Below are 23012 nucleotides of genomic sequence, written 5' to 3'. Positions count from 1 at the left end.
GTCAGAAGTCAACGTTGTAGATGCTGAGTGAAACAGATCACCTTTATCTCGCTCTGGACTCCATGACTAATTTATGGACTTCAATACAGCACTTGGTCAAAGAAATTACATTAAATCACTTTAAATGTCTCACTATGGTTAAGAAGTTCCATATTGTTCTTCCTGCAGAGGTACCTGGAATAGCAAATTTAAAAAAAAATACATAATTTATCAAAAGTCAGTGTGGACATATTCTTAAAAATACGCCAACTACGGTGATGACACAAAGCTCGTCTTAAATCAACAAGTTATCCCCCTCCTCCTTTCCCAGATCTTCCTTGATCCACAAACTGCGGGAAGTTAAAGTTGGAAGTTCCCCCCCCCCCCCCCCCCCACCCTTTTTTTTTTCTCGCTAACCCCCCACCGAAGAGCTTCCCTCCAATTTGTTGAATTTCTCAAAATGTTCCGTTTGTTAGGCTGAAAAGAAAATCACAGAAAAATCACCATAAGGGCTGCTTTGCATTTTTAATTAAGAAACTAACATATGAATATATTTGCATATTATTGAGTTGCAGATTAAATCATGCATACATAATTAGCGTGCAGCAGCGCTCGCTCGTTCCTCTCTCTCTCTCTCTCTCGCTCCTCTCTCTCTCTCTCTCTCTCTCTCTCTCTCTCTCTCTCTCTCTCTCTCTCTCTCTCTCCGTGCACTGTGCTTACTGCTTTTTTGGCAAGCTGTGGTTCTGATGGATGCCAGACACACACACACACCTACCTTGTTCAGACTCTCAAACACACACACCCTCTCCAAACACTTTTGGGACTCTGTTTCTCTGCAACTCTCTCTCTCAGTTTGTATTTGGGAGGAAAATTAGCTTCTGATTTTCTCCGTCAGAATTGAGGCCACGTCAGGTTTTTGATCCTGATTACACCAGAGAGAACTCCTTCTTTCTCTCTTTCTTTTGTCACAGAGCCGATTTAAAAAACATCAGTGTAGCTTGGTTGCTGTTGTGATTTGCAATGTCACATTATTTATTTTTATTTAAAGATGTAAGTCTAATCTGAAAACCCCTTCATTATCATGTGAACCATGCTGGGCAAAAATATATGAAGTTTTTAATCACTGGATGTGAAAAGTTATGAAAAGACAACTTTGCCAAATGCTGAAAAAGCTAAATGTGTGTGCCGTTACTATATTTGTAACACAACTACATTAAAGCTCCTGTTAAAACAGCCCCTCTGGGCTTCAGTCAAGCTGAAACAGAAGATGAGACTTAATGACTTCAGAAGCAGCTAGGCTACAGTTTAGAAGGATTTAGTGATCATCAGGACCTGGCTTCACCCTTACTGATGCATGCAGCAGCAGCAGTCCAGAAGTCTTACTTTAACCAAATCCAGCTGATCGCCAAATGTAGCTTCCAGTGGATAACGTTAGCAAGCCAAGTATGAAGACACCATTTGTCCAGTATATAGGGGGAATTTGGAGCTACCAGGAGGTGGCTAGCCACTTTCCAGTGGTTTAGCATTAATCTTTTGCAGTGACTCCAGGACCGTCTGACATCAGTGAGGGGTTTGGTTTGCAGCAAGCACAGCTGGACTGGCTGTGGGGAGAGATGAAACAGGCCTGAAACTTCATTAGATGGAAATTATATGTCATTTAAAATATAGAGGTAGGGGACTGTGAGCAGGTTCTCAGGTTTCAGTGTGTCAGAGCTTCACTTATTAGCAAGGCTCTGACACTACTCTCTGTCATATAAGAACTCTTTGAGCCTCAGTAATTTCCACAAATGCACTGATGTTGTGAAACCAGAGGAGCTAAAATATTCAGAATTCATTCCTTTACATGTTGAGCTTGCTAATATGTATACATTTTTTATATATTTGTATATAATATATTTGAAGCTTTTAACCATTAATTATTTTTAATCTCTGGCTCTTTTCTGTAGTGCATCTTTTGCCGTCTCTTCCCTCACCTGCAACTGGAGCCTGGCTCTATTGGAGGTTTTTTCCCGTTAAAGGGAGTTTGTCTTTCCCACTGTCACCAAGTGCTTGCTCATGGGGGATTGTCTGATTTTGGGGGGTTTCTCTCTAATATTGTAGATCATCTCGAGGCGACTGTTGTTGTGATTTGGTGCTATATAAAAAATTAAAACAGAGTTGAGTTGAATAAAATTTAATTTGTCATCATAATGAGGCAGTTTTTAAATGTCAGTAAGCCAGGTATGTGGCTATACTTGAGCCCTGTTTATTTTCACAAATGTAATGAGTTGTAGTGATTCTGCAGTATGAACAGGGGGAATATTTCATGTACTGTTGCAATGACTCAAACATCAGTCACTGTTTGAGTCATTGCACCGGACACATCACTGGACTGTTTGAGTTCTTCATTGCAATCTAATGATCCCCTCTGTTAAATAAAATCATGTGCAACTTGACATAAAAATTATAACACAGGCAAGTGTGGCCATTGTTGCTGAACTGCCGTTGCAGTGTTGCTTCAGCTGTGATCTGATGGATATTTGCAAATATGGAAGCTTGTTGGTTGATGTGATAGACTCTAAGGCCAGCTTAACTTTGCTTTGTTGTCCAGCAAGGGTTGGGCGTCAGTTTGTACATTCATGTCACCTTCTTCCACTCTGTTTACCAGTAGTGAACACAGCATTACAGTACAGTATGCTCCTCTCTTGTATATGTGTGTGTCTGTGCGTTGCTTGTAGGTGATGCACCAATCCCATATTTGGATTAAATCTTTGTAAGATCCTAAATCAGAAAGCTAGATCCGACATTGGCAACGAAGACCTGTTTAGATTGATTATATGTTGTTCTTATGTTAACCGTATATACGTTATATATATATGCTAGCAGCATTGTGATATTTGCTAAGGATGGGATGGAGGAAGCTAAGAGAAAAGGGTCAGAAGTCTTTCATACCTGCAACACCGACAGCTTTTCTTTGTATGGTTTCAAAAGATTTTGACTGAATTGACATGAAAGGACAGAAAAACTACGAGTTTCCAAGTTTATATTCTTGGGTGCATTTTTTATTTGTTCTTTTATATTTAGTTTAACAAAGTTAGAAAAGCAATGATTAAACCTGATGTAGCTTTACGCATGAAACAATGATTCTCAGTGTCATCCGCTTAATTTAACAGTCATAGCAGATCAGTCCCTAGCATCACCTGAAATCCAGTGCCAAGATTTTGATATCATTGCATCTGTGTGTGTGTGTGTGTGTGTGAGCCACCCGCTCTCAACTCTTCAATCCTGTCGATAACTGTATTGTTTGTAAAGTCCAACCTGCAGCATGAAAAGGCTCAAATCAAAGGCTTGCAGTAGGAGGTGGCTGTATGAGGAGAACAAAGTGCACCGTGCTGAGTGTGTCTGTGTGTGTGTGTGTGTGTGTTTAAGAGACAGAGAGAGTTTATAGACCTTTAGCAATTGCTGCACCATGTGAGGAAGAGAGAGAGAAAATCAAAGGAAAAAAGAAACAAAGATGAAAGTGAAGAAAGAAAAAAAGGAACATAAAAAACTTAAGAAAATTAAAGCCAGAAAAAAATGGATAACAGGAAGTAATGTAAGAAACGGAAGAAAACTGGAGGAAACAAGAAAATTCAGGAGACAAAAACAGAGACGTCTAGAGAGGGCGAGAGACATTGAAAGAGACAAAGGATGAGACAGAGAGAGAGAGATTGACAACTGGGGGGGTCGCAATTTGAAGGAAAATCCTACCAGCGTGAAATCAGGATGAAATGTGAGATTATAATTCAGTCAGGGATTAACTGTCATCTCACCAGCAAAGAGGCAGGAGGAGGCGAGGAGAACTAAGGAGAAAGATAGGAATAACGGGAAAACAAAAAAGGAAAACTGGAGGAGAGAGGAAATTTACAAACACGCAGTAACATTAAATAGTGATCATTTTTAAAAAATGACACTAACAGCATACACCCATACACCATGACCTCTCTAGATCACCCCACATCTTTTTTTAGCCCCACTGCCCACTAGAAGGGGCTGTCACAATTAAATGCAGATGGACGATCACTAAGAAATGTATTCTTTTTAATTTATGATTTTTCAAACAATCTGCTGATCAGCTGTGTTATTGTTAAGAAATTTTATCATCTCCCTCGTCTCACCTCCAGCTCGTTGCAGCAGAAGGCTGCCTCTCTCCGAGTCTGTTTCTGCTGGAGGTTTTATCCTGTTAAAATTGAGTTTTTCCTTCCCACAGTTGCCAAGTGCTTGCTTATAGGGGGTCATCTGATTATTGAGATTTTCTCTCTAAAGCATCTATAAAGCGCCTTTATAGATGCACTGTTGTTGTGATTTGGCACTGTATAAATACAATGGAAGTGAATTATTTAACACAAAAGTAATTTAATGTCTCTTACTTACATTAGAACTTTTCATTTAATTGCACTATTGACTGTATTCCTCTTCATCCTTAATGTGTTTTTTTTTGTATTGATCTTAAGTTAAGCAATTATATGACACTATCACACTGCTGAGAAACACTGTGAGTGTATGAGATTGACTCTATATTTTATGATTTACGGAAGATGATTAATTTGTAGGACTTTGACCCAGATGAATGAGGTTTGTTTCCCATAGACCTTGACTTATTTTAATTTATGACTTTGTTTTAGCTAAATTTATTGGACAGAAGAAGGGGAAACAGGAAAGAAAGCTTTGTGCAATCATAATATTACAGTGTATAATAAAACAACAGTACGTGAACCCAACTGGTTCTTGGTCCCCATTCCAAAAACCCTACGAGTGCCCCTGGACATGAGCACTTTTTTTCACACGCACCCAGTATCCTGCAGTGGATTGGTAGGTCTGTTACATGCTTTGATGAGATTTTACATGAATAAATTCTCTTAATCACCAAAGGTTTCACAATAAGGGCTACTGACCTATTAGTAGGTTCAGTTTTCCTAGTCTGAAGCATAATTATTTCTCCCTTTTTCTCCCATCTCTCTCACTCCTCCTGTTTTACCTCCTTGTTGCTCCTCTTCTGCTTTTTTCATACTCCATTATCTCCTTTCTTCTTCACCTGCTCTCTTTTTTCTGTACCCTTCCTTTTCCTTTGCCCCTTTCCGTTTGCTTCTCCACCCTCCTCCCTTCTCTTTGCTTTCCTCTCCTTTACCCCTTCTTTTCTTTCAATCCCTCCTTCTTCTACCTCCCACTCATCCTCCTCTCCATCTTCCCTTTTCATCCTTCTTCATCTCTTGCAGGTTTGTTGACCAAGCAAGCGTCAGACAAAATTAAAAATGCTGCCTCTGCTTCTTTCCCCTCAACCGGGTCACTCTTTTTTTGTTTTGTTTTTTTATATATATATGTATATATATATATATTTTTTTTTTTTTTACCCCCTCCCTGCATCTCTCATCCTTCTTTTCCTCCCTCCCTTCCTCCATCCCTCCATCTCTCCCTTCATTTCCCATGCAGTCTGGTTGGGTACAATGCTGGGAGCCAGCCAGCGCTGCAGACAGATGGTCCACTTATTAGATGTGCATCAGCCCTCCCTCCCCTTCCTGCAGCTCGCTTTTTAATCAAATTAAAGCTGAAAGAAGAGGAGAGAGGGAGTGGGAGAGCGAGGTAGAGTGAGAGTGGGTGAAAGAGGAGGAGAGAGAGAGTTTGGGCGGTCTCTTCCCTTGTTTTAGAGTCTATTATTTGTTTGAATAGGATGGATGATGACGATGTTAATATGAAATTTGGAAGACTGAATCACTGTCTGTCCTATGGTTTTGTTGACTGCCTGTAAGCCCCAGCACCCCACCTTTCCCCCATGCCTCCACCTCCCGTCGCTCTCTCTTTCTTTCTGTTTTTTTTTTTAAGGCCCACTCCACCAGTTTTACACATGAAGATCAGTTTACTTGTCAGCATTCGGGCTGCTCAGGCTGTGAAAACAGTTGTCCACTGTCATCTCTGGCTCTGGAGGCACTTTGTCAAGTATGGCTAAATAACTGGTGATGTCATAGCTATGTCATTGGGGTTACCTCGACCTGGGCTTGGAAACCATAACGTCTCTTGGGATGAACCAGCGTGGGAATTTTTCACACTGATGAAAAAGTTGCATTATGAGAAATAAGAAATGTAGGAGCCAGTGTTTTTGGACCTTGTCCATCATATCTTGTGTTCTGGTTGTTTAGATTTTGACTTTCCCTTATTAATGTTCCAACTTTCCAGAATCATCAGTGTCCTTGTAGATGGGTGGCAAACAAACCTGCATGTTAGTCAGACTTATTTGGAAGAGAAATATCTCGTTAATCTCCGTACCCCTCCTGGTGCAAACGGATTCGGGGTTTGTGAAAGCTTATCAAAACAACGCGATTTAAAGCAACCTGAAACATCACAATCCTTCACGCTCAGCGTTGTGGCAAATCCGGGGGAGTCTGGATGTGACATAAACCTTGAATGTCAATCAGACTTACAGTGGTATCACAAAGTTTACCTTTAATTTTCCGGATCCCATCTGACAAGTTTGAATGAAACTCTGTGATCTTGTTGCAAATAAACACAGAAATATTTGTTTGAACACAACTAGAATAAAAAAAAAATCCACTTTAAACAATCGCAGCCAGTTGTCTATATTATAAGTAACACTGTGTGCCAGAAAACAAAATGCACACAATTCATTAAGATGAGCAACTTTTAGGTGTTTGTGGCTCCCCCTGTAGGAGCAGTAGAAGCAGAGACTGGACGCTGTTTCATTACAGTCCACCATTTTAGACTTAAAACTCAACATAAAAGCCAATCTATTTTAACTGCGCTCATTATGTATCTTGGTATTCTTTCCATCTGCATCGATGTAGTATCATGATGAAAAAAAAGGAGAATAATAACAAATGCAATATGTTGGATTGGCTGCTAGCGTACTGCCACACTGAGCCTCCTGTCAATCAGACAACTGATGAGTGGGTTAACGATTAATGATGGGAGCAGGTTACCAAAGCAACCTAAACATGCTGTTTATGTGGGGGGAAAAAAAGGGGGGGGGGGGGACTATATATAGTCAGGCAGCTACAAAGGAGGACCAAAGAAAGCTTTTATTCTATGTGTGGTATAAGAGAATTTTATGTTGAATATATATACAGAGGAGTAAACATTATTATATCAGCCTATAAATGAGATAAGATACACAAAAGCTGTAGAACCAAGTGTGTAGAGGAAATAAGTGGGTAGGAGCAGAAATAGGAGGAAAAGGTAAGAGAGGTAAGGAGAAAGGGTAGGCTAGAGGGAAATACGGGAAAAGGTAAGAAAATAAATAGGAGGAGGGTGAAAGAGCAAAGAATAGGGGAAAAGATCAAGAGAAGACAGGCATATAAAAAGGGAAAATTAGGAAACGAAAGGGAGACAATGGAGGAGATGACAAGAAAAATAAGGGTGGAAAAGGAGAAAGAAGGGTAGGAGAGGAGGAAACACCAGAGAAGAAAGTGAGAGGAAGAGGAATGTAGGAGACAGGTGGAGGAAAAAAGTTGGGTAGAGGAAACCAAGAGAGTAGGAGGAAGAAGGGAGGAGACAAGGGAGAGTAAATAAAAAAATAGGAAATGAGAAATGACGAAATTAAAAGAAGGAGATGGCAAGAAAACCAAGGCGTTGGAGAAAAGGAGAGAGAAACAGAAGGAAAAATACAGAATTGTCACGAGAGGAAACATAGGAATATAAAAGAAATAGGAAAGAAGGAAACATAAAAAGAAGAAATAAACGGGAGTAGGAAAACCAAGGGGAGAGGAAGAAAAGAAAGGGGTTGGGAAAGAAGAAAATGAAGGAAGAAAGAGGATAAAAGGAAAAGAAAAACATGAGAAAAGGGAAGAGGAAAATTGAGTAAATAGGAAATGAGGGTAAAAGAATAAGGAGAAGGAAAAGGGAGACAAGTGTGCAAGGGAAGAAGAAAGCTAAATAAACTGAAAATTAGAAAGTGAGAGGAAAGGAGGAAGAAAGCAGGGGATGAGGAAATGGGATAAAGGCCTTAATGAAGAAAAAGAAAAGAAGATGAAAAAATAAAATGGGAGGACGAGACAGAAGGGTGGACCATCCGAAGGAAATATAATGGCAAAGGAGACAAGGAAGAGGAAACCAGACAGTAATTTAAAGGAGAAGGGAGAGAATAAGGCCTAAGTAGGAGCCAGAGACAGAAGGAGATGACAAGGAGAAAAGGCAGCGAGGTAACAATGTAGGAAGCAAGGAGAGGAGAAGGGCAAGAGATTAAAGGAAGGACGAAAATAAGGGGCAAATAAAAGAAAGGAATGATGAGAAGGGAGGGAAAGGGGGAGTGACGAGGAGGAGTGTGTTGAAAGAAGCGCGCGGTCTGGATGCGATGGAAAAAGTGAATATTCGGTTCAGTTCAAAGGCACGCGGCGAGCTGAAGCTGCGCGAGGGAAGGAGGGGAGGAGGGCGAGGGAAGGATGGCTTCCAGATTTAGTGTGGAAAGTTAAAAGAGTGTCTGCGACCGCGCGCGTGTCCGCGAGGGTCAGTGCGCGCTTATACGCCACATTTCAACCTCGCTCTCGATTTCTCTTTTCTTTCCCCCGTACATTTTCCGTGCGCGCGCTTTATACGTGTGCGCGTGTGAGGGAGAGGGAGAAGGGGAGGGGCACTTCTCTACCTCCCTATCTCTCTCTCTCTCTCTCTCTCTCTCTGCCTACTTTGCATATTCCGCGTGCCTCGGCTTGGCCATATGGGAAAATGCAACTGAAGGAATTGTCGGCGGGGAAAAAAACGCGCAGGCAGGAACACGCGAGCAGGAGCGGCGAGAGTTTGAGATCATAACAAGCCCAGAAAAAGTTCACGTAGAAGAAGAAGAAGAAGAAGCAAACAGGAGAAAGGTGGAGAAGACGAAACGAGCAGGGGCGGGGGGAGCTTAGGCTAAAAGAAACAGCAACAACATAAAAAAAAACAAAAACAGAGAGGCACGCGGAAACAGAGAGAGAGCGCGAGGAAAGGGAGAAATAAAAGAGTTTCTTCTTCTTCTTCTTTCTGTGGAGGAGAGGAACGATGTATTGTGCGTACACCATCCCCGGGATGACAGGCAGCTCACTCATGTACTACTACAACGGCAAAGCGGTAAGACAGACCCCCTCCATCAGTTCTCTTTTTTATTATTATCATTATTCCCCCCTGTCTCCCGCGAGGGTTTGGGAGTCAGACGTGGAAACAGTCCGCGCGCGTGTGTTTGAGTGTGTGTGTGTGTGTGTGTGTGAAAGAGAGAGAGAGAGAGAAGGAGGTGCAGAGAGAGAGGAGGTGTGAAGGTGAAGAGCGTCGCTTTTTTACGCAGTAACTTAGCACAGTCGATCCGTTTGAAGCGTGAACTGACTGTAAGATCACTGTGTCCGAGTGCCGGGGTTTATTTTGGGGGAATCAGACTGCGGTGGGTGCTGAGAAGAAAAATAAAAAAACAGTGTGTGTGAGTGTGTTTAGCGGTGAAGGTGACAGCTGTGTGTGGTGCCGTGGAGTGTTTCAGCCAGACTCTTCTAAAAAGTGTGTGTATGTGTCAGAAAACTAATATTAAAAATACAAACTGAAAAAATAGTCCCAAATCTTTTTTTCTCTCTTTCAAACGGGCGCTTTAAAAGTCAGCTTGAAATAATCCGCCATGCAGCTTTTTGCTCCCATTTTTTTAATGAAACAAAATAAGAGCGTCATTACTGAATTGAATTGATGCTTTTGTCGCTGTCAGGCAGAGTGACACACTTGTGGTTTTTGGGGTTTGTTTGGTTGCGTGTGTGTGTGCAATTCAAGCTTTTCTAATTCAGCCCCAAACTGCTTAAAAGTGCCGCTTTTATTTGTCAAAACGTGGCCTCTCTGTGAACACACTCACAACCAAGAAAAATACATTTAAAGGAAACCTGAAAATGAATTCTCCTGAATTTAATTTAACATAAAAAATCAGTGTTATTTATCTACTGGTTTTCTTTAAAATAAAATAATTGAAGTGGACCAAAAATTAAGGTTTACCTAGCTGGATTTCTCTGTTAGTTTTTATTTAAAAGTGTAATACATGTAAAAAATACTAATAGTGGCTTTCTGTCTAAATGAAAGCCAAACCACCTCCGCGAGAGCCTGTCTGACCTCTCATGAACCTGTCTGTCTCTCAATAACCCCTCACCTGTAAAACACTAGTAACAGGGTGACATGATTTAGAGAGGAGGTGTGGTGGTGTAAAGAGAAATGAAGGTGAATGAATTTCACAAGTTTTCTCTTGTTTAAAAAAAAGGCAGGAATGTGTGCAAGCTGCAGGTGCAAATGAAGACGGACGACTGGGATTTCCTACAGATCCACCTGTCAGCGAAGTGTCTGTCTCAGTCTAACTGCTGCTTCAGATCAAAGAAGAAGAAAATGAAGAAAAACCCTTTAAAAAGAAATCTGTGATCATCATTTTATGGTTTTTTTTTTAAATCATATTAGATGTGATGCATTTTTTAAAAAATTCAGTAGGTGTGATCTTGGCTTTATAAGAATATGATTTCTCTGAATATGTCCCCAGAAATTATTATTAATTTATTATTATTATAATAATTGCTTTTTTTAGTGTAAGTAATTTATTTTTTTGGTTGCGAAACATTCAATTAAAGGTGTATTTTTTTATTTTTAATGTAATTTGCAAGACCTTTGTTATCATCACATTTTATTAATTCACATAGGTTAATTCAAATTTTGAGTTTAATACATCTTTTGGTTTTATATATTTATTGTTTAGGTGCAAAAAAAGAAACAGAAAATCCATCCTTTAAAATGTGAGATCGCTGTCATTTCTGCTGAGTTGCTTTCAAATAGAGCTTCTGTTGTTTGAACAGACCCTCACCAACAGTCGCTCTCTGTCTTCTCGGCGCCTGTCGGGTCTCCGGCCTTCATCTGGCCGCCGGCCGCATCGGTCCCGCACGCTGTCAAACATTGACTGCGTGCCGTTTTGTACCTGCTCTCTCGCTGTAGCTCAGGGCCTTCTTTGTATCTCTTCAGTTCGGCAATGCCACAGGCCCGGCATGGCACCGCCGCTTTGTTTGGCGGCTGGCTGCTGGATGGCACATTGTGCCGATGGTCTTGATCCAGTGCCAAGCTGCTTTCTGTCTTCACTTTAACCCCCCTGTCTCTCTCTCGCTCTGTCTCTCTGTGTCTGTGTCACAGCTTGTTTGCACCCCCTGTCCGCTGGCATAAAGAGAAAACACACAAACAAGGCGATCGATGCAAAAAAATAAATAAAGAAAATCATGTTTTTGGGGGTCCAGGTTTGGTGATCATGTGGTTGTAAGGGAGCACAGGCAAGCCGGTGTGTTACGGAGGTGGAAAAGTGGAGCGGGAAGGGGGGAAAACTGGGGCAGGCTGGTTGGGGTTTGAGCGAAGAGGCAGAAAAGGCTCGGACAGATCTGCAGCAGCAGCGAGCCTCAGCCTGGCAAGACCATACAGTGCAGGGGCTGAATCAGGGCTTTGGTTTAGGGGGAGAGAGGGTGCGTGTATGTGTGGGAGGTGGGGAGGAGAGGAGGAGGAGGAGGGTGAGAGCCGAGGCCCGAGCTTCGAAGAGCGGCTGTCGGCTCGCTAACTTAAGCTCCAGCGGCTTAATGAGGTAGCAGAAAGCTCGACTAAAAACAAAAGGCCTCATTTAAAGGCGGCCTGGCCAGCCGGCTATTGTTATGCTAACACAGCATTTGAATATTCAGTAAGTTTTAATTAGGAGTCCTGAAACAGTCTGCCAAAATCCTGCAGTCCGTTCTCAGTGTGCAGCTCCAGGAAACACACACTTTAAGCACTTTAAACTGACAATTCTGCTCGTCTCCGCTTTATTTAGCATTCACAGCTTTTCCGGGACTAAAAGGAATGAATTAGTAAAATGAATTTAGAGTGTTTTTGTGCACACGCGCACACATTTTTCTAAGGCAAAATATTTCTCTCTACTCAATTTAAAATAAGGTGAAAACAGGTAAATGTATTTTTCAAATAGATTCCAAGTTTTAGTTATATGAAAGAATTTCACATTAAAAAAAAGAGAAAGATTTACAATTCCACAGCAAAAGCATTTTAATTTGAAATTTTCTCTATGAAAGAGCTTAACAATCGCAGCCAGTCAAGAGGTCGTCAGACATGGCTGCTAAAAGTGCCCGTTTTCACAGAGGACATCGATCTCATTTTCTTGCTGAATGTTTCATTCATTTTAAATGTTTCTTTGTAATAAAAATCCAGTTTCATGAATCAAAACCAAAATAATTTTAATGATGGCCATTTAAGGATATTTATAGTTATGTAACATTCGTGTTATCAAATCTGCTTTGAAGCACAGATACAGTGTAAAACATCCTCTGTTTTAAAACAAATAAAAAGCATTTCTTACCTTTTTTCATACGTGAGTGACATGAGTTCGTGATTGTTTCCTGTGTGTGTGTGTGTAAATATATATATATCTATATATATATCTATATATATATATATATATGTGTGTGTGTGTACACATGAGGACATAGTACATAGTAAAAGCAATAGCACTTGTGTGTGTGTGTGGACATCCTGTGTGCTCAGTAGGCTGGAATTAGAGCGCAGCGTGTTATGCAATTATAACTTTATAAATAGACACATTGTGAGTGTGTGTCTTTGTGTGTGTGTGTGTGCGGGCCTCTGTCTCCATCTGCTTCAGTAGTTGTGTATGAAGAAGTCACAAAAGCTGATTTTTACTCTGCATGTGTATGTTCATGTGGCTAAAGTCTCATTTTCCTTTTCCATGTGTGTTTATCGTCAGGGTGTTTTCAGATTCCTTTTGCTTTTCTTTTTTTTTTTAAAACGCCTGAAAATTAAATACATAAATAAATAAATGTGTGCATCTGCATTTTCCTTTTTAAATCAGCTTTACCTTTCATACACCATCCCTGAACTTTTTTTTTTTGCACCACTAATGCATTTGTGCTTAAAAACGTAAAGATGTGAGCGTATGTCGACGTAAGCTCTGGCCTGGGTCATTCAGTTTTTCTTCCAGCGAGTGTGTGTGTGTGCACGCTCTCCGGTTGGTTAAAGCCCGCCACACCGTTCAGGCTTAAACTTAATCCTTCTGCATCAGATTATCTGACACTGATGCTGCTGATACACTCACTGATGTACAAACCACTGCTGACACACACACACACACACACACAGACACAGACACACACTGCTGTCTTGCATGTATAAAAAGTATAAAAATATCTGTTTTTGATTACACATAAAGTCCCGTAAAAAAGGACAATTCCTTTGGTGATGTGTTTACTGACCTGACTTTATGAAGACGTGTGCGACACTTCTGAGCACACCTTTGTAATTGCTGTAATTTTTAGGTGTTTGTGTTCCAGTCACACATAAACCGTGTTTATTTATTTAAGCATTTATCATTATTATGATAATATATCAGCTATCCATCAGAAATATGGCTTTTCTGAGAAAATGGGGGAGATTTTACCTCATTGTAAAGATACTATTAAGAAAAAAGTGAAACATGATTTAAAATTTTTATTTTCTTTGTTTAAAAAAGTATCTTCAGTTGATGATGACAATTTTTTGGCTCTTTTTTTTTTTTTTTTTTGCATTTTTCATCTTTTTGGGGCACTTTATCTCTTTACCCTACATCCACTTTATGTTTTATGGGTGTGTTTCCTAATTCAAATATTTAGCGTAGAAAAAGGAGACCTCTTACTCTTTCTCATTTCTGCTCCTCATTACTAATGTAAGGGAGGGGTGATTAGGAGGTTGTTAATGATGTCATAGTTGTCACATGCTTGAAATATAAATGTCAGATTGGCTGCTGATGCAGTGGTGATAATGAGACTTGTTTAATATGGCATAAAGGTTCATTCTTATATCCTCACTTTGTCTATGTGTGTGTGAAAAGGCTGTGTTTTGGATATTTTTTCAAATGGACTTTGGTACATTCCGGTTCACTTGCTGCAAGTATTAGACGTAGGTGCATATTTACTCTTCCTATCTATGTAGGTTTTTAATGTGTGGTTTCAGGTCAGTGGGGGTTAATGAGCCTCAGTCTGTGTCATATTAAAAAGTGGCTGTGGGATTTAAATGATGCGTGATGTTATTGGGTTTGAGAGGTTAAAAATAAGAAATCACGCAGAGTCAAGTTTGTTTTATTATTCCCCACTTTTTTAAATGGCTTTTTGGCTCTATGTTTACCTGCAGTGAAACGCAGCATGCAGCCTATAGAAGGAAGCGAGGCTTGAGCATCAATAACATGTGGCCCTCTCTGAGGCTTGTGCAGGTGTAAATTAACTCACAAAAATGGGGAACTTTTGAAGAGAGATGAGCTCTTATCCACACAGACTTGAACAGACGTGCCTTTATAAGGACTTGGCTTGTGTCACGCTTGAATTCGGCTCTTGTCCAGCTTTAAATGTCTCGGTATTTATTTCGACATTTTCTGCAGGGGGCCTCTCTTGGCTACCGAGACTAAATCACAGGTGGGATATATGTGTATTATCACATGCTCACATACATTATTGTGCACACTTAATTGGATCAACTACTTATACCACCGCATGCAAAGACTATCAGACTAAATCTGTGCTGTAATTCAAACAAAAACACAAACTCATTCAGTAAATTCAGAATAAACCAGAGCTAGTAATCACATGACTCTTCATCTAATATTTCTCTCATATGCGTGCATATTTGACCCTTCATAAAGCATCACCATGAACTTTTTGATGTGCTTAGATGCAGCTGAAATCCAAATGAGCACATGCTCTGCTGTGTTTCATTGATGGTATGCGGGTTTTGTAATGGAGACTGGTCAGTTTTTCTCTCGCTGTCTTTTTAAACCCTTGACTGTAATGTGCAAGGTCGCAGCTGCCAAAATAATGTGCATGCATGTCCACACATGCAAACAGTGAGTCATCAGTGTGTGTGTGTGTGTGTCCCACATGGGAAGGTGGACTGTAGCAGAGCAGAATCAGTCGACATTCTTTGGATAGCTGGGAATTTCCACCCCGACCTGTCCATGGGAAGAGAAGCCACATGCTCTCTGAGTTGCAGGTTTGATTCCCGGTGTCTGACTGAGCGGCTGCCAGCGCTATCAAACCTCCGGACATCAAGGTGGTCAGCTGGCAGACGGTAGTTTTCCACACAGGCTGTCAAAGGCCTTCTTAGCTGCGCATACGTTGACTGGCAGCCGTATTCGGAGGTTGAGAGACCTTGGCAGCAGTGCCAGTGACCTGCTGATTGGGTATCTTCAGTGAGCATCGTTTCTGTCCTGAGCTTTTTAGTTAGCGTATCTCATTGGTGTAAAATACACACTTGGATGCATTTAATATGAACCTGCTGAAGCAAATGCTCAAATCAAGCACAGCATTTGCTAATCTGCCCACTCTCTTTTAGGCTTCAGCTTGTGTGATGATGGGTTGAAGAACGAGAAGGTGCAGATTTGCACAGTTTGTGGGTAAAATTCAGCAAATAGATTCAACTCAGTTTTTGGATTTTAGATTGATTTTGTGATCTTTGTGTCTGATTATTGTGAGTGAATGCTTGTTTTATGATGCAGTATCCCAAATCAGGGCTCATATAAGCATGATAATTGATGAGGGGCAAAATGATGTAAAAACAAACAGCAAATAAATTTAATTAAGCTGCTCTTTAAAATATAATGCTTTGCTATGGATTATTTAACAGTATAAATGATGGGATTATTATAACTATTTGCCAATAATTATAATAATCCCTAAAAGTAATTGCTGCTGTATATCTAAATTGCTAATTATCTATTTTGTATCCACTTATTTTAATCTTTAAACTATTACTTGGACAAAGAAAATCTCATAAATGTCACGGTGTGGATTCTGGGTAACTGTTATTTTATTTCTTACTGTATGCTGTTTTTTTCCACAAGCAATCAGTTGATTAATTCACTAAATAATCAGCAGATTTATCTGGAGGTAAAATAATCATTTCCTTTATAAAAATGTTTTAAAAAGCTTCCTTTCTTTCTTTCTTTCTTTCTTTTTTTTTTTTTTGTAGCTTATCGAGCTACAGAAATAAAATGTTGCTTTTACAGTATATTACTGATCTAATGATAAAACAGTCACAGGGGCCATTGTTCTGTGCTAAGCACTTTTAGTGCTTCAGTAGTGAAGGACTTTCACATAGTGGTATGAAGATCTGAAGAGTCCTGGTTAGAGGCCATTTTTGCCTTGGTTTGAATGAACATGAAAATTGGAGCCTCACTTTTCTATTTGTGGCCCCTTAAACAACATACTTAATATATGTAGTTATGGAATTTCTCTCTAGTCACATGCAGGACGGTTTGTGAAGTTGAAAGAAAGACATTTATAGATCCTGAAATTCCCCCATCCCTTTTTTTTCCCTTTTTTTGAGTGCGTTGGAAGAAGTAACGCTGTGGTTGTATCTCAGGATTTATTCAGCGCTTTGGCTTCTGTTTTTACTCGCTCAGCTTCAATTTCATAAAACATAACAAAAGCCCAGCTGGGGTTTTATGTCCTGCTCTGCTGTAAAACACTGTCTGTGTTACATTATCACCGCACAGCGTAGCTCTTAATTTCTCACTTCTCCGTGCTGCGTTTTTCAATCCTGCGTGGTTCCTCGGTGATCAGGAGTATTTGGTTTCCCCGCTCTGTGGCTGCTGTCGCTCAGACCTGCACTCCTGTCACTGTTAGCTGGGAACACTGGTGATTTTCAACGGCTGATTTTCAGTTTCAGTGTGTGTGTCTGTGTGTGTGTATGCACTAAAGCCTGTTCTCATATATACTAAGCTCAAGCTTGACAGGAGAAATGCAAGCTTAAGTAAGTTAACATTTTTGGCCAGAGAATAAAGCAAAGCTGTGTGTGTATGAGACACCGCTTTAAACCAGGGCTGACACACACAGACAGACTCACACAAACACACACACACACACACACACACACACACACACACACACACACACACACAAAATCTATCCAGTCTTCATTATCAAAAAGGAAAGTGGGTCTGTTGTCGTTTTGTTAAAGCGTGTGTGTGTGTGTGTTTTAGTGGGTCAGTCATGCTGTGGTGAGCTGTTAGGGAGGCTGCATAGACTCGCTGATAAACACCGGACAGCTGTCACACTTTAAACAACAAGACAACAAAACTGTAGCACAATGCAGCTCGGCAGTTAACGCAGCACCGCAGCTCACACATTTTGTGTGACGACCACAGAATTCAGCGTTCGGTCAGAGAGACGGACAACTGTTTTTGTTTCTTTGACGCTGGCGGGCCTTAAACGGTGTCTTCAGGTGCCTATTGTAGCATTCACATTTTCATAAAAGAGAGAGCTCAGAGTTCAAGACTGTCAGAGCACATAATGGTTGTATTTTACTTTTGTTATTCTTTACTCTCATTTTGTTGTCACTTCTCCTTTTTTCTGACACTGAAACACGGCAGCTGCTAAATAATTTGTGAGAAGCACTGATTCGTTTTTGTGACTGCAGGACCTAAATTATTTTAATGCATGTTCCCATCCTCTCTTCTCAACATACAACATCACAAGTCCTAAATTTTTAACTCTCCTCCACATTAACTGAGTAGTTTCCCAACCATAGTGTTGTCAGTAGCATGTCTGCCTGCACTTGAAAAAGATCAAATGCCTTCAGTTCTGCTTCTTTTGTTTGGTTAGAGTCGCATTGAGCAAGACACTAACTCTAAACCATAAAGGTTTGGCTTGTGGCAGAGCCAGTGGGCGGGCCTTGACTCCCCTAGCCATCTCACAAAACTGATGGTGCAGGCCATTAGGGGGCACGCTCATAGAACTAGAGTTACATGCAGTAACTGCTGTTATTCATTGGAACTTTATTTGTGTGTGAGAAGCATTTCTTTATGACTGGTTTTCCCACGCAAACACATATTAACAACACAGCCATCAATTTAAATTGTAGCTGCATTTAATTTATTTAAAAATAAAATAGCTAGCATTGCAGGTTTTTTCAGCCAGCTAAAAGGCTACTTAAAATCAACTACACCATCCTCTTCCATCCCCTTTTTTAAATGCTGGTATCAGCAAATTCAGCTCCATCAGCAACACAAACCCAAACAAACGTCTTTCTTTTAACTGAAAGTCTCCTGCTTATTATGATCTAAGTCGATATCTCGCACTGAGTAATGTTGCATATGCTAAAATAATTGTGAGCTTTATGAACCTGAGCAATGGAGCGATTTTCTGAACTGGTCTCAGCACCATCTTCCTGTCATGCAAGACCACAAATGAGTCATTCATTTGGTTTTCAGATGTCTTTTAAATGACTATTTGGTATCAGAAATTTAGAGGTTATTGTATGTGTGGAAAAATCCACACATACAATACCTCACCTCACCCCCCTGAAGTGTTGGTGCCTAGCTGCATGCTAGATTGAGAAAAAGCAATGTGTTGGTTTTTATTTCTTAAGAGGAAAGTGTCTTTTTTTCTGTTGAAGAAGCCAATTGTCTGTGCAGAGCATGCTTTTTACAGCCCATGCCCCTCTCTCTCTCTCTCTCTCTCTCTCTCTCTCTCTCTCTCTCTCTCTCGCACACTCACTCACACACACACACACACACACACACACACTGGGGCATTGTAGTGATTGTCAATATGCCACACTGAGAGGGCTGCTGGTTTTATGCCCGTTCTGTCCCTTGCTGGCACTGCCAGGCTGCATGCAAATAGGTCACACACACACACACACACACACACACACACACACACACACACACACACACACACACACACACACACACACACACACACACAATAAGAAAGCCTACAATTTGAAGCTGTCACTGCATTAACATTTGGTTCTGTATCATCTAAACAAACAGCTGAAGCTCTTTATACTATTAACTTAAAAATAATGATATTGCCTATCTCTCTATCAGATAGGTGTCATCTGGTAGACATTAAGCTGTCTTCACTCTTCTGTTTTATGCTGCTGTTCATATTCAGTTTCATCTCTAGCCAGCTCCACTGTACACACACACACACACACACTCACAGAGAGAAACCTGTGCACACACTTCATCAATGGCCAGCTTCCATACAGTCCTTGCTTTCAAAAACTGAGCCTCTACCTGATCGAAAGAAGAAAGAAAGAATGAAGGAAAAGCAACAAGGAGGAATGATTCAAAGACAACAAAGAGGAATAAAGGGCGACATAAAGAAAGAACAAACAGAAAAGAATCCTGCAGCTCTGCAGTGCTGAAGTAATCAGCTCTTTGATCTGGCTCCTTTATTATTCCAGTGTGGGCCAAATAATGCAGTCCTGATTGTGTTGTTGGCAACCAGCGAGCTTCCATATGTTGGCTATTAGAGGCTCTTACCGGCTGCGTTCTCCACATTGATGCTGAAAACGGCTTCTTCACTGATGGTTTTTGTGGGCCGCAGGTTCATGTTATATTTAAATTCATTAATTTGACTCCCTGTGGTTATTTCGGCACGTGATTCTCTAGATTGTACTTAAACACAACCAGTATATACAGTTTCTGAATTACCACATTCATATATGCTTGATACGTTTGATTAGCTGATAGAAAAAGATACAATATATTTCATTTTAAATTATACAATAATCAAAGTAGCACCAACTCCAGCCTTGGCATTAGGCATCATGTTACGTATGTGCCCCTCAAATTTGAGGGCTTTTCATTGTTTGGTTCTCAATGTTACCCCATCGTTTTGCTAGCAAACCAACACAGGATATTAGTGACCCTTACTTTACTTGATTACGTCATATCTTTGTCTGATTTTTCACATCTGTGTTGCTCATAGTTGGAAACAGTCAGGCTGTAATTGTGCTTTGGATTAAATAAAAATAGTGCACTTGGTATGATCATGATCTTGTATCTTGCTGTTTACCATTTTCCCCTTCTGAGTTTCTTCTCCAGCACAAGTTGGTTAACATCCGTTCACATTAATTTACCAGATAAGCTTCACTGTGAGAAGTCTTGAAGTCGTGACTTTTAGAGCATAAGGATGCTTTAAGACAACCTTGATATTTAGTTGGAGTGTTTTGATAAAGTACAATATGAAGAAGCATTGCTGTATAAGTATTTTTTGGAATATTTTTCTTTATCGAGGACTTAAAGCCTGTTATTAGCTGGCCCTTCACATCTAACAGGTCACAGCTGACCGATCTTTGGATAGATGTTAAAAATGACTGCCCACTCCCCAGAGAATGAGCCATTTAAATGATATTGATGCCGTGACCTTTCCACTAGAACCACCATTAACAGGAACTTGCTCTGCTGTCAGTGCTGACTAAGAATAGCTAAATCATGAGTGTGTTTTGTCCAGGGCTGCGTGGCTGTAATTTTCCATTATTTCTTTAGCCCCAGACAGACTGATAAATAAGATGACTCTGAGCCGACATGGGTTTAAAGGCCTCCGTGGAAACAGGACCAGAGTGCAGTGAGTCAGTCCACACAGGAGGCCAGGACTCTAATCCCTATTAACATTTTTATGGATCACCAGGCTGAGCAGGATCAGAATCAGATGTTCAGAGGAACCATCCACTTCGTTTGAAGCAAGTAAGGTGCGCTTGATTTAAACTGTCAGGCTCTTGGAACGTCCTCTGAAGCCATAACATCGCTGCAGAAAGTAGACCACTGAGCGGTCTGCATCCTTGGGCTTCTATTGACCGATTTAATGTTGCTCTTTTCTCTCAAATATTTTCTACATCAGCTTAAATGTCCTCTTTTTGAGGGGAGGGGCTTTGAACTGGGATCAAATAGAAGTAAAGTGGTTTGAAACTGTTGGATTCTGATAAATCTTTGCAGAGAAGGATGTACAAATTTAGATCAGATGACATAAGTTCAGAAAACATTTTCCATTAACTGACTGTACCACCGGTGGGACGCTGAGGTCTTCTTTTAGCTACATTTTGCATACTGTGTGTTGTGTTTGATCATTTCCAACTTGTGTTTTTTAACACTCTTAATTAGATTTTAAAGTCTGCATTCTTTGTAGGTTATTTGCTGTTACGCAAAACAACCCATCTGTGTGGAAAGCACAGGCTTATCTTCCGTGATCTGTTCAACACAAACTCGCTGTCATAGTTGATTTATCATTATTTTTTGTAGACTTAGCAAACATGAGGAAACATTCAAGTAGATCTTAAGCAAATTTCTGAACCATCAGAAATCAAGCCCACCATCAAGCCCAGCAGAAATGCCTTTAAAGTTAGTCCTCATCATGGTATCAAGATGAAAAGATCCAGCGATGTAACTCTAATGGCTGCACAGCCTCTCTCTGCATGAAGAGGTCATGGGTTAAAATCCCCGTAGCCCCGAATGATGACGATGAAGGATTAAGTGTGTTAATGTAGCTGTTTAGTGCTTCAGTGCTCTCGCTCGCTCAAACTGTTGCTGCTTTTACTGTAAATTTATAATGATGGGGAAAATCAACAGCAAGAACAGGTGTATTTTACAGATTTTGAGCACGCTCTGACTCCGAGACAGACATGTTTTTTATTTGGATGATTAAAAATTAAAATGACTCTCTGACCCTAAAGATCTACACCAGAAGTCGAAGCTCACTCAGTTGTTTTAAAAAGCCATGAGGCCGTCTGCAAAATGTAAATGAGTCAAAACTAAGTAACTGAGAAATTAAAGGCACTTTCAGTTGCCCTCATCTGTGTCACCATTGGTCTACATTACAAATCTAAATGTTACAAAGTATCTTTTACGTTGTCTTTAGCCATAAACTTGTCTTGAAAATAGTCTTGAAAATCGAAATCACAAACATCTGTTCTGCTTTTTCATTTTTCATAACCTGGTTTTGTTCTGCTACACTATGGTGGGCTTTTTATCAGGAACATGGTCTGCTTTTGGAATAAACTACTACGGCTTGTTTTTTCTCTAATATATTACCCGCTATGTTTGTCTTTACTTCATGAACGGCACTTTGATTTTCTCTTATACAGTAAGCTTAAATGGCCTTTTTTATAATAAAGTTTTCACTTGAACCTTCAAAGCTACACTTTAATATACAGTAAATGTTTAATTTTAGCTACATTCTATTTTTGCCTGATGGATTTAATTCAGCTTTATAAGCTACACTTTAATTGCAACATACTACATATCAGTATACATTTAAACTTTAAAATTTATTGTAATTTTTTTCCCCTCTCATGAACTACTTATTGTTTTTGCTGCATTTTAACTGCATTAAAACTGTTCTTTGAAAGTTGAACCTTTGTTCTGTTTGATAAAAACCAACCAAGTTTTGCTTTTTACCTGATAAAGTGTAATTTAGTTTTATCTACAAACTATACATTTTTAATTTTGCTTCATGTAACAAGCTACAGTTTCCTTTTAGCTATTTTAACTATCCTTTAATTTTCCTCCTGTAATAAACTACAGTCTGGTTGGTTACATGTGGCAGTGAAGAGTTCTGTATATTTGTGAAAGGCTCGACGTGAATCAGCAGGTAAATTGATTTTTCCTGCGGCAGCCATCTTAAGCGGTCGGTTTGGTTCGGAGCGTGCGCCCGGTCCTCTGGTTACCATGTTACGCCGAGATGAGACCTTGATGCCCATCGCCAGCTTGCGTCACCATAGCAACGGGATCGCTGTGACCCAGCATCCCACCAGCAGCCGTGCTCGCTGCACCCGACTCTCCGTCTGCACCCTCTTCAATAATTAACATGCCACGGAAGCCATCTTAGCTTTTGGCTCGGTTTAGGTGCCTGCCGGCGCGTTGCCTCAGTGACGTTGGTCGTCTTGTAACGCTCCAACTTGCAGACTTGGAATCCGCAAATCTGAATAAAATTGCATGGCAGCCATCTTAGAGGAGGTGAAGGAGATGGTGAACACACACACACACACCAGACCCAATTTACCCACATGCATTTGTAAATCATCTGAACACAAACCAGTCCTGTTTTAAGAGGGGAAATCTTCTGTTTCTCTACATCTGTCTGTATTTTGCAACAGACTTTGTTGTTTACAGACGCTGGACGTCCCGTGTGTATCCGCACATGTGTTGAGCTCATGACCTTTACGGCTGTATGTGTCATGAGTTTAATTTATTTACACAATGATTATTTATTTATGAAGCTTTATTTGCAGGAACAGGT

General features: G+C 40.3%; 1 protein-coding gene across 9 annotated transcripts in view; it reads left to right on the top strand.

Moving 5' to 3' along the window:
- LOC134618721 (transcription factor 4-like) overlaps window positions 1–23012 on the top strand; it is a 235360-nt gene that overhangs the window by 147718 nt on the left and 64630 nt on the right. Inside the window, exon 1 of one of the 9 annotated variants that reach the window (XM_063464256.1) lies at window positions 8473–9045. The exons of 7 other annotated variants lie outside the window; for them this stretch is intronic. In XM_063464256.1, the coding sequence (XP_063320326.1) occupies window positions 8977–9045 (69 nt within the window). In that variant the 5' untranslated portion in view covers window positions 8473–8976. Of the gene's footprint in view, window positions 1–8472; window positions 9046–23012 lie in introns of those variants that run through there. One more of the 9 variants, XM_063464257.1, reaches the window with a different exon arrangement.

Source organism: Pelmatolapia mariae, linkage group LG20 (assembly GCF_036321145.2).
Source record: "Pelmatolapia mariae isolate MD_Pm_ZW linkage group LG20, Pm_UMD_F_2, whole genome shotgun sequence".
NCBI classification, from domain to species: Eukaryota; Metazoa; Chordata; class Actinopteri; order Cichliformes; family Cichlidae; genus Pelmatolapia; species Pelmatolapia mariae.
The sequence above is the reverse complement of the archived record's forward strand: the minus strand, read 5'-3'. Positions and strand labels throughout refer to the sequence as shown.